The sequence below is a fragment of the Drosophila eugracilis genome, unplaced genomic scaffold (genome assembly GCF_018153835.1).
Source record: "Drosophila eugracilis isolate 14026-0451.02 unplaced genomic scaffold, ASM1815383v1 contig_75, whole genome shotgun sequence".
NCBI classification, from domain to species: domain Eukaryota; kingdom Metazoa; phylum Arthropoda; class Insecta; order Diptera; family Drosophilidae; genus Drosophila; species Drosophila eugracilis.
This window is the reverse complement of record NW_024573645.1, coordinates 1857020-1869512: the sequence shown is the minus strand read 5'-3', so window position 1 is coordinate 1869512 and position 12493 is coordinate 1857020. Positions and strand designations below refer to the sequence as shown.

At 41.7% G+C, this 12493-nt stretch overlaps 1 protein-coding gene across 11 annotated transcripts in view; it reads right to left on the bottom strand.

Moving 5' to 3' along the window:
• The window catches only part of LOC108117481 (serine/threonine-protein kinase par-1), a 49716-nt gene that overhangs the window by 15823 nt on the left and 21400 nt on the right, over positions 1-12493 (bottom strand). For 2 of the 11 annotated variants that reach the window (XM_041819464.1, XM_041819468.1), the window contains exons 1-6: positions 9736-10693; positions 3049-3454; positions 2756-2955; positions 2481-2698; positions 1765-2362; positions 174-1313 (exon numbers count right to left, since the gene is read on the bottom strand). In XM_041819464.1, the coding sequence (XP_041675398.1) occupies positions 174-1313; positions 1765-2362; positions 2481-2698; positions 2756-2955; positions 3049-3272 (2380 nt within the window). In that variant the 5' untranslated portion in view covers positions 3273-3454; positions 9736-10693. Of the gene's footprint in view, positions 1-173; positions 1314-1764; positions 2363-2480; positions 2699-2755; positions 2956-3048; positions 3455-9735; positions 10694-12493 lie in introns of those variants that run through there. The other 9 variants (XM_041819466.1, XM_041819467.1, XM_017229943.2 and 6 more) reach the window with 9 other exon arrangements.

The window sequence follows — 12493 nt, the reverse complement described above, 5'->3', positions numbered from 1 at the left end:
CTTGAAACTCTAACATTTGACTTGCAACCTGACCCAAAAACCTTAACCCGGATACTAGTGCTAAGTAATGCTAGTAGTCAACTTGAAAGCGCTGCGTGGTTTAGCTTAACTTAGATACGGATATCATAATCACTAATAGTAAACTTAAAATCTATCATGCTGCTATCACTCACCTGGTTGGATGGCATTTCCGATGATGGCGCGGGCGTTCTTCAACTTACGCTCGCGCTCCTGCTGAGTAGCAGGCTCACTAACTCCAATGGTCTCCGTTTGGGCACACAGCTGGTCCACCTCCTTGCTGGATTCATTTTGGGCCTGCAGCAGCAAAGCAATGGAGTTCTCCATGGAGCGACGGGCTTCGTCCAGTGAAATGGAGGCCACTGAGTTTTTGGAATCACTGGCCTCTAGGGATTGGGCCACCACCGGTGATGGTGGTGGAGTGCTCAAGGTTTCGGCTTCTTGGGCAGCCGCCGCTGCCGCAGCAACCTGCTCCTGTGCCCTAAGTTCACCAGGCGTGGGACCTTCTACAGTCTGAGGATTGGTGGCCTTCTTTTCGAATTCCTTCTTAAAACTACCCACACTGACACCGGGTATGCTGAGCTTCTTGGGTTTCTCCGGAGCAGCTGCAGCCACGGGTGGCGGTGGTTGGAACTTCTCGGCAGTTTCCAAGATCCGTGATTTCCGACGTTCTGCATTGAATTTGTTCAGGGTGGATTCATCCTGCAGGCTGCACTTCCGCACAAAGGGTGGAGGAGCGGCGGCGGGAACAGGCACCGCAGCCTTGGAGGCACTTTCATTGATGGCATTCACCAGATCAGCTGTCTTGTGCTTGTTAACAAACTTCTTGATCACCTTGGTGGCATCCTTCTCCTCGGGTGTCTCTACAACAGCATCCAATTTTCCCCTGGTAGCCTGGCGAGCAACAGGTGTGGGTGCAGGTGGGGCAGCTGCCGGTGCGGTAGCGGTGCTATTGGATCCATCACCCATAAGCTGTTCGCAGAGATCACCAACCAGTTGCATGTCTTTCTGGGAGAAACTTGGAGCCGGTACTTCCTCTGGTATATTGGCAATGGTTTCCGCCTCCATGAGTGTGGCTTGGGGTTCGATAATGGTTGGTGGCGCCTCAGTCAGTGGCACACCATCCTTGCTGATCACAAACGAGCTATTGGCCGGCTTTTCCTTCTTCTTAGCCGTAGTTCCAGCTGCATTCTCTGTGGAAACAGTGGGCTGCAGCTTCCTCTTGGTCTGTACCGGACTCTGGGCGGGGGTAATTGTCCTGGTGGGTGATGGCATCAAAGCGGCTTCTCCTCCAGCTGGAAACACGAAACAGAAACAGAGAGAGAGAGAGAAAGGGTGGCGTGGTTTAATGAGTTTGGTTAAATGACTTTAGTTCCAAGTGGTTTAGTACACTCGCAAGTGATGGGTTTATGTGGTGGGAATTTGGTTTCGGGATGAGGATCAGTTAGTGGGTGGGTCGTCGGTGGTCGGTTGGTGTCGGTGTGTATGGGGCAGCCAGTTAGTCTCCATTTATATACACAACAAGGTGGGATGATTTGCTGGACTATTACTTCTACGATTAGATTAAGAATCTAATCACCAAGCTAAGAAAAACCTTAAAATTTTCCCTAAGTCACACTTAAGTCCGCACAAATCGTCCCATCCTGTTACACAATCTCAGCGCGGGTTGCTGCACGGGTACTTCTATCTCACACACTGGGGACCACTCAAGCGAATTCAGAAGCAGGGAGATGGACATCGACTTACCGGCCACCATGTCCAGAATTCGGCGTTCAGCCTCCGTATTGGGTGGTCCCATGTCACGGATTGAGCCCACCGAATGGGAGCGAGGAACACGTTCATTTGCCGCCGCCTTGGCAGCAGCTGCCCCTTCCGCTGATGGCACCACCAACTGATCCGCCGTTATAGTGGCTGGTGTGAGTGAAAGCAGGACATCCAATCGGACTGGGGTCTGATTGGCTAGATCCTCGGCCAGGTCCAGACAGGATACATTATCATTCTCGTTCACCCACCAGTGCGAGCAGATTTGCTCGATACTGGCACGCTTCCTTGGACAAACGGTAAGCATGTCCCGGATCAGAGTGGAGGCTCGCGAAGGTTTCCTTGGCTCATAGTAGTCACCCTGGCTAATCTGCTTCACCAGCCTCTTAAAGTTGGACCCATCGAAGGGCATAGAACCATAAACCAATGTGTAGAGCAGCACACCTAAAGACCAGCAGTCCACTTCGGGTCCCTGATAAGGAGTACCCTCCACAATTTCTGGCGAGGCGTAGAGTGGGGAGCCACAGAAGGTTCCTAACAGACGTTGGTCATCGAACACATTCGACAAACCAAAGTCAGCAATCTGAAAATGGGTAGACATTTTAATTACAAGTCGTTAACGTGAAGTAATTAAGTACCAAGTAACAAGTTCTTCCAATCTTATTTCAGTAATCATAAAATGTAAACTAAACTTAGCTCACCTTGGCATTGCCATTCTCGTCCAGCAGGATGTTTTCCAGCTTGAGATCGCGATGGCAGATCTTGTGCTTGTGACAGTAGTAGACAGCGGTGGCCACCTGGCGGAAGATGCGACGCGCCTCCTCTTCGGTGAGAACCTTCCTTTCAGACAGATAGTCGTAGAGCTCGCCGCCAGCGGCAAACTCCATTACTAGCACCATTTTCTCACGGTTCTCAAATACTGAAATGAATAGTAATTATAGCTTAATTCGCTTTATAAAGTCATCAAACGAGTTACCTTCGTAGATGTGGATGATGTTGGGATGATGCACTGAGCTCATGATCTGCACCTCTCGCCGGATGCGAACCAAATCCGCCTCGGCTTCGATTTTGCATTTTTTGATAGTTTTGATGGCCACCTCCTGGCCGGTTTCCTTATTAATACCTAACTGCACCTTGCCGTAGGTGCCTTGTCCTAGTTTCTTAATAATATCAAATCTGAAAGGAATATTAATTAATTAAGTTTATTTAAAATCAAGTCTGCGAGTTTATTAAGCTGAATTTCTTTAATATTGATTAAGAAGCACTCACCTTTGTCGCAGCTTTTTGCGGTGATTGTTCATTTTGACGTTGCCCGTGTTGGCGATGCCGCTCATGATATTGTCTATTTGATCCTGCGGTATCCCCGAGGGATGAGCCAGACTGTTCCCGGTGGCATCGAGGCCAGCTGCAGCAGCTGCCTGTGCCGTTGATGTGGCGCCCGCTCCACCCGCCGCACCATTGGGCGCCGCACCATCAGGTTTGCTTATCACCATGTCTGTTGGATGTGAATGTGGATGCGGATGGATCTCCTGGCTGTGATTGCGGTGCCGGTGGTGGTGGCTGTGACTGCTACTGCTTTTGTGGCTGGATCTGGATCTGTTGGGGCTGGAGCTGGAGCTGGAACTGGGGCTGGGACTGATGTCGAGGCTGCTCCACTAACAGCCGATGCAAATTACTGCAAGAGAACAGAATGGGGGAATCCGTTAGCAAACTGAGCCAAACACTCGGACAGCACTCATCCATCAAACGTTCAATCAAATGGGCAATCAATTAATTATCCACGAGGCGAATTGGATAGAGCGGAGCGAAGGCAATCGCTCTCGGGGCTGACGTCTATGTACGTATGAGGATGTATGTAAGTATGGGGAGAATCTGGCAAAAAGTTGTTGGTAGCTGTGGCTGCGCTTTTCCCTGTCCCTGACTGACAAAAAAAAAGGAGGAGGATGAGAGAGTCAACTGAAAATCTACACTCGACCCAGTTCTTAATTATGCCCAAGCAAGGCTGCTCGATTTTAGAAGACCTCCTCCCAGCTGCTGGCAATAGGAAAACTGTTTACTTTTGGACCATCATATTTACCGCGCCGTGTCATAAAGATTTTATTTGTTTAAAAATGTTGTCTTTAGCAAAAATATTTTATCAAAATATGTACACATTTTTCAGGGCTAGCTTTTGATGATGTGCCAACAGCTGTCAAATGCGACAGAAATGTCTTCCTCTTGTCACAGGAAGTAATTTTGCAGATGAACTGCTGCTTCGATTTGTGATTTTCAGTATATATACTGGTTTTGTTTTTTTAAAAAAAATAGCTTTTAAAATTAAATTTTAAGCATCGTCGTTCATTTTAAATTCTGTCTACACTTAAAGTTCAAGACTTTCGTGACCAACTTTTATGCACTAGCAAGGAACCTGACCAAGTTGGCTCACATCTGGCTGACTCTCTGTTAAAGGTCCGCGAAGTGTCTGGCTTAAAGTGGTCACTTGTGATGCCACCTACCTCACCGCCAACTCGTCGCTGCTCCTCTGTTTCTGCTATTGTGCTGTCTGAATGCGGATTGCGATGCTATTAGAGAACTAATCTATCAGCATTGTGGAGCAGTTGCAGTACTGTAACTATGAGGACTTGCCTCCTCTTAAGCTGCAGCGTTTTGTCTCTGACAGTTATGACCGGCAAGCCAAGAATAAGGGGAAGACTCAGTAAATATAGTCGAACGAGAAGGAGGGAAACTTGGGGAGGGTATCAAGATACGGATACGAACAGATAGAAGCCACTCTAGGGTCTCCCCTTTTGGCTGGCATCGTTCCAATTATAAATGTGCACTTGATGGCTAGTAAATTAAAGTGTAACCACAACAGAAACCCAGGCAGTCGGCAGGCAGCCGGGGGCCATGTGCGGATGCGGAGTTGGGCACGAGCCACCACCACCGCCACCACCATCGACAATAACAATGCCTGGCTGCAATTGTATCTTTAAGATACGATTACGCAGATGCATAACAAATGCACGAGGCACGCGTGCAGCTCCTCCTCCTCCTCCACCACCACCTCTTTCGCACACACATAAATAAGTTAATCTTTACACGCAATTACAGTGCCAGCCCCCCTTTGTGCAGAGAGAGAAAAGATAAATAACAATTGAAGGAAATTAAATTGAATTCTTCGTCACTTTGAACACAGATAGGTAGATAATATAGTAAAGTATAGTATAGTTCTATTAAAGTTTAAAGATCTTTTTATAGAAAATGTTGAGTGGTACTCCAAATTAAGAATAATTTTTGAAGATCAAACAAAGCATTTATAGGCTTTACGTTTTTGTAAAAACTACTATAAACCTAAAGATTTCCAACAGTTATTTTTCTAAACCACATAAAGATATAACAGAATTATAATAAAGTTTCGATGCCCAAACTTAACACACATTTTTCTCTTAGTGCCCCAAGAAGAACGAGAGGATCTGTGATTCTTTTTTTGGTATTATATATCTTGGGCATCTGCTTGGCTGAAGCCAAATCCAAAATCAAAATCAGGGCAACGAACAGTTTTCAAAGTGCGCTGAACTCGGCGCTCGCCGTTCAATTTCGCATCTGCAAGATACAATAACATTGCGAGGCGTCCAGTCTTTTGCTATTTATTTATTTTGCGTTTTTTTTCCTCCCATTTTTTGGCACTCAGACAGCACATGTCATTGAGCAGCTAGCGAAACAACTAACTATGCGAATGCTATAAGGATGGCTATGGCTAAGGGGCACCCCGACCAGAGATAAAGACGAGGAGAGACGGCGACCACGCCTCTTGGCCGCCCCCTTCCTTGGCAGTCAGAAGTTGTTGAAATATCTGCGCTTGCTTTTCCGTCAGTTTGGAATTTCTTGCATCGTTGTCGTTTACGTAAAGGGAAAATATTTTCTTATATATATTTTTTTAGCTTTCTCTTTTTTATTTTTCCCACTGCTGCCATAAGAACAGCAACAACAACCAGGAATAAATTCCATGCAGATAGGCAATGTAAATATGCAAATGAGAATGTTTTTCTGGGTCAAGTCAAGTGCGACATTTTGGCCAAGTTATTTTCAGTGTGAGTCGATGTCGATGTCGAAATATTTGATTTTTCTTGGTCCGCTAACAGGAGGATTCCATATAAACGTTCCAGCCAAGCGGTAAATTCATCATATAATCGAGAATAATAGGCATAAATTAATCAGCGGCCATAAACCGATGATAAAAATCGTCGTTGCTCTGCAGAGGAATGAAATGAAATTCAATGGCATAATTGAATTTCAGCTTCAATGTCATTCGGTGGGCGGTAGTGAGTGGTAGAAGTGACACAGCACAGCAAACAAAAGGGCAAAACATATCCAATATATACTCATATATATATATATATATATAAATGACAAATTATTTGTGTTTTAAGAGAATTCCGCACAGACAAGCAAAATGGTTATTCAAATGCGAGTAAATCAATTTCAATGCAATTGTCTGCGAAATTAAATGAATTTTCTGTGTTGATAAAACAACATTTTCCCGATGGGCCTTAATTGAATACTTTCGATGACATTTTCTAGGTGGAACGATGATGCTGCTCAAGGGTCTCACTATGTCCACTTTGTGCAATTGAATGAAAAATATTAAATTTAATTAAAATATATTAAAATTGATGAGGATGTCATAACGTGACAAAGCCACTTAATTGGAAAATTAAAGAAAAAAAAACAGTTGAAATTGCAAAGTAAGCTAAATGATGTATTAAAATGTTTATTTAATAAGAAAAACTTGAAATCAAATCAAATAAAAATCACTTTTTTTTATTATTTAAAAGTGTTTACATATGATGATCATGAATATATTAAGATAAATTTAAACCAAAACAAAATATATATTTTAGCGCCATGGGAATGCCAAGTATTTCGACAAAGTAAAGTCAAGCGACTATAGCTATCTTTGTAGTCTGTTAACCTCATCGTACGTACGTACGTATACATATATCAAATCAATTACAATAATTTATTATATTAGAATAAACATCTTCACTGCCAAAAGAAATTCTCGTCTATTTAGCATGGGTAATTAAAACAAAGCAAGAACCAAAAATACAAACACAAAACGAATTTATGTTGTCTGAAGTCTAATAAATAATACACAAATGTACATAAAACATATATGCATGAGCGTCTCCTTCGGCAATTAAGTTGAATGTCGGGCAATGTGAAGTGTCAATAAGTCAAAAAATGTGGCCGTTCAATGAACGGGAAACCAGAGCGTTCAGAGCCAGACACAGACCAAAATGCCAACCCAAATCAACATTCAGCATTAATTGCGTTAAATAAATCCGACGATTTATTGTTTATTTCGCTCATCTAAATATTCCTGTGAATCTGATGATAATATTTATGCAATTTATCAAATTGCCAGACAGAAAAGAAAAAACCCACAGCAATAAACAAGATAAGTTGAAGGTCCTTCGGGGGGTCGGTCAGTGGTTCAAATTGCCTCATAAGAGCCATAAGGCAAGCGGAAAAAATAAATAAACAAAAAACGATCAAGCAAATAATTAAAATGTTGGGAAAAAGGAAAGGAAAAATTAAACGCACAACATAGCATTTTTTCTTAGCCACAGGCTAAACGCAAGCCAAACAAAAGGCAAAAAAAGAAAATGCTAAATAAAATAAGCGAGCCAGCGAAAGGAACAAGACATGTCAAGCATTTCCTTTGCTTGCACAAAAGTTGGCTAACACACACAGGCGGGGCAAGGCGAGGCAAGCAGCACCCACACATCCGCAAAACCGGAGCAATGAGCTGCCGCCCATATGCTGAAAACACTGAAAACACGGAAAAACTGAAAACTTTTCTAGCTGCCTGGGCTGGTGGAAACAAGAATTTAACGCTTGGCTCTTTATGCCGGTGCCGAAAGTGCTGCAGGCCGAAAGTTTTCATTTACTCTAGCTTCCTATCCCCCCTGCACCACTCTTTACACATGCAAATGGCCATCGTGTGTGTGATATACACACTAACACACAACCAAAAGCATCTGCGAACGGGCCAAAATGATGAATTCCGCTCAAAAGTGTCCCCAAGGAAAAACTAATATTTGCAAATTGGAACCGAATACGAGAAAAGTTTTCCTCGTTTGCTAAAACATTAGACGCCGCAACTGTCTAGCATATAATAAGCTCTTAAATTGCATTTGAATATCGCAATAAACTGATTTAAGCGAATTCCCGTTTAAACGCCTGGCGATTAGACTTAATACCGGTCATTAATATTGTGGATTCGTTAAGATTGCTTGAATAGGAATTATTAGATTTATAGAGTTTCTGATAGTATGGCTCTTGGAAAGCTTAGATTCATACATTAAAGTTTCATTTCATGTTTTGATAGTTTTTATGTTATTTGTTTCTTCGTTGATAAAAGGAAACTATGCTATATTTTTATCAAAAGCTGTTTTAAGTTTCTTCTATAAATCATGAAAAAATATAAACAATTTTAAGAAATCTTTGTATTTTAACCAAAAATTGATGGTTAGTTTTTCTAGAAGACTAAACTAGATTTTCTTTAAGGACATTCTAAAACTTTTATCTTTTATAAACTTTCGCCTTCAAATATTTTAGAACAAAATTGCTAGCTGTTAGTTAGTAACTTTGTTTGAGTTATGCAAAATGTGTGTATGTACTCTGATAGCTCATTGCAAAATATTTGTCCGCTTTGTTGTCACCACCGTAAAACTATCGCCGTACTGTGTAAATTTTGATATTCTAGCATCGCATTTTCCATCTCCCGCCCTGAGAATCTACTGCCCTACCCCCCTGTTTTGGGGACGATGTTTTGGTTGCGTTTGCCTGTGCTTTCGCCATTGCCATCGTCGCCTTTTGTTTGACACTTGAGTTGTGACATTGTTGCCATGGCCAGGTTCGTTGTTTGTCTGTCAGTGTCTCCGTCTCTTGTCTCTACTGTCTGTACAGTGTCGTCCCTACCTACACTGTCGCCCCGTCCGACTGTCCACTTTCACGGATATTGCATTTGACAAACTGTAGTGAAATAAATGCCCTGCCTAATTGCCATTTGGGTAGGTGGTGAGCGGCGTTGATGTTCGAGTTTGTTTACAGTTTTGCCAGGCGACAGGCAAAAGGCAACGAAGGAGCTTAATTACAAGCAAACGATTTGGCCTGAACAGGTTGATTGGATATTAATGAGGTCATAAATCTTCTTCGGCACAGGATGCCAGCTCAATCTATTATCTACGAAACTAGGAAAATAAGGCACTTCCTTTGGCCAATGGCCATCAGGTTTAAGCTGCTTTGTTTCGGCTCACAAATTTAATGCATTATTGCACAAAATGTTATATACATTCGTTGCGTATGTATTAAATTCAATTAGCTGTAGCATAATAGTTCACTTAAGCCAAGTTAAGGCCAACCGGCGTATACGTAACGCATTTCTGGCACTGAAGGGTTGGCTGCTCCTTTGTGCACTTTCCAAGTGCCACCCACACACACACATGCAGGATCTTGCCAAGCGGAAAAGTGAGTTTTTGGTAGAGAAAATAAAGAGAAAAAAACGTGATAGATGTTGAATTAATTACACCTAGCATGCGATGCAATTTAATTTCGCTAATTTGCAAGATCTAATTTGTGTATCAGGCGGAAACTTGTAATATTTTGTAGATTTTTTTTGCCTTTAGTTTGTTTTTTTTCATGTTATGCCGCATTAATGCAGCGGCGAGAGCTGAAAATTCCTTGAGAGCATCGACAGGCGAAGACGTCGCCGTATTTAAAGTCTCGTATCTCCGCGCAAACGAGAAAACAAAATTAAAAGAAATTTTTAAAAATAACTTTTAGCTAACACGCAAGAGGAATTTTTATTTGAGCAAAAGACCAGAAAAGCAGCATCAGCAGCAGCAGCAACAGCAGCAGTTGAAACAAAAAGTAAAAGCAGCCAAGAGAGGCAGCAACTAGAAAACATACCCCAAAAAACTAAATAGCATAGATGGGATGATGATGATGATGGGATGGGAACTAGGAAGCGATGCCGCAGAGACCAAACCAAGACCACAAATGAATCTGAATCTGAATCTGATTCTGATTCTGAATCTAAAATACGTATCTGTAAGAAAACCCAACGTTTTCCCGTCTACTTAAGATTCTTTTTGCTGGGATTTGGTGTGTTTTTCTTCGCATTTGGTTTTTCTTTTCGGGATATTACTATTATAGATACACACCGAGATATTTGCTATCTCTTACTTTATTTTTCTTCTTTTTTTTTTTGCTCACTTTTATGGCCGTTTTTCTTATTGCAATTTTTCATGACCAGCTGACACACACACACAATCACACACACACACATAGAATTTCACATTTTACTTTTCGTCAAATTGAAAAATGGTTTTCCCTCTTCTTAACCATATGTAGTATAATTTTCGAGTATATATAATTATACCGTTGGCTATCTCTGCACATATATCTATAGATATTTTTGGGTATTTGTGTGCGTACGTATATATATTCGGTATATATACAAAATAATTCGCGCACTGGCCTTTAGACGCCTTGCTCGCGTTGCTCTATGCGCTCGACTGAAAAATTTTCCTCGATTTTTCCCGAGGAAAATATAGAAATCCGCTGAATATATCTCGCCCGCTTGCCGGTGCTCTTCGGGGCCCATTGTTATCCTAAAAATAAATGCACTATTCTCTCCCCAAAAACCAAAACCGATCTCTTTCTCTTTATTTCGATCTCTATCTATATCTATGTATATAGCACCCAAAACTCTGTCCCTCATTTCTCTCACGTGCTTCGGTCTCCTCCGGATTTTCGAGCAAGGCGCGTGCCACGATGGAGCGGCGGCATTATGTGTGAACCGATCGCAATCACGATCACTGCATATATATATATATATATTGGGGTGTCTATAAGACTTTGTTTATACGCATGTGCTAGTGCGGCTGCATATATGTATATATATTTGTATATATATATCCCATGTAAACAGCTGCTTGAGGGCGGGGGCATTGGCAAATGAGCCATTGATTTATTTAGATATAATTTCCTCATTTCTTTATCTTTGCTTGTACGAATTTACATGGCTAACACAGTTGCAAAGGTCAGTGAAATGTGCTGAGAATTGCATGTTAGGAAGTGATTCTTTCTCTATTAAATCCCAATTCAGATGTTCCTTTTATATAAATATTCAAACATGTTTAAAAAACATTTAATAATAATGAAAATAAATTACTTTATTTATCACGCAAACTTAAGTTTTCACAACATAATTAGTAAGTTTCCCGTTAAATTTGTAATCAGAATTCTTGGAAACCTTTTCATATTCATGATTTGGTAAATTCCAAACACAAGCGAATGCTAAATTCCAACAGGCTCTGCACACCTCGCACTTCATGGGTAACTTCAATGGTTATTCAGGTAATTTTATGTGCATGCCCCAGACACACTTTGGCCAGAGTGTAACATTCTTTTGGCCCTAATACGAACTAAGGAGAGGGAACTGGTAGATAGATGGAAACGGTTGGAAGACCTGCTGAGTCTCGTTTATCCATCAAGCAGAAGTTGCTTGGCATTACTCAATGCTCAGCTGGGTGGCCAACAACATTAATCAACAGAGTCGAAAGCATGTAAACACGCTCTCACCCAAGCCCCAGTAGCGTTGAGGAGGAGCTGGAACTATGTGTTTGTGCCCATATAGGTCTATATGTCTATCCATCCAAACACAGTGCCCGATGCTTCCCTGTCACTGGTTTTGGCCATGACTCTAATACTGCGATTGTAACTGGATTTGGTACTGGGAATGGGCCTACACTACAGTTAATGCTGTTTAAGGAGAATTCTTGAAATTTTCAAGGAATAGAAAAGAAAACAGTTTGAGAAATCTATAACCGATGGGAATCAAGGTAATGCAAAAGTACTTCCTAGTAAAAGAAGGGATAGAAGATTCTAATCGAAAGATTTACTCGAAATCAAACATTTTCCATAGATTTTTCTTCTACAAAATCTTGAATTTCCATTTTAAATTTCGCAGATTTTTCTGGTAAGTGTATCTCTAGTTTGCATTTGCATATGCCAGGGTGTGCAAAATATTTCAAAGCTTATCAGCCTGCGCTGGGCAAACAACTGGCCAGAAATGCTTCAGACCACGATGGCAAATGATGATGGCGATGATGATGACGATGATAACGATGATAGTGTACGAGCCAGACTAGGGTAACAGCATAACTGCATTATATAACCTTTTAAATGCCTGTTCAAACATTAAATATTGCATTATGCCAAGTTTATCACCTTTTAGTCGAAGGCAGGGCAAATATTTGCCCGGCTCAAAGTGGGCGACCATATTCTCCGGTGTTTCCGTTTCGGAGGAAGCAACCGAGAAATGGAGCACACTGACGATCCGAGTCCGGGTAATGTAATTGGAAAGGCTACGTCTGGCTAGGACTGGGTGTACATGGTTCACCCGGAGGCCAGGCAGACAAATAGACACCAGGCAGGCGGCAGTAAGTCAAACCTTAATAGCATAAAGTGAGCTTATATAATTTCCGCACGCCATTTTTACTCGCACTATTATGGCACTACGGGAAAATGGAATGAGCAATGGTTTTTCCAAATTACAAGAAAAATTGTTGAAGCATGCTAATCAGATGTTGGTAGATGAAAAATTTTAATTTTCTGCAGCTGATTAACATTTAAATTAACAAATTTTTGCTTATTTAATATC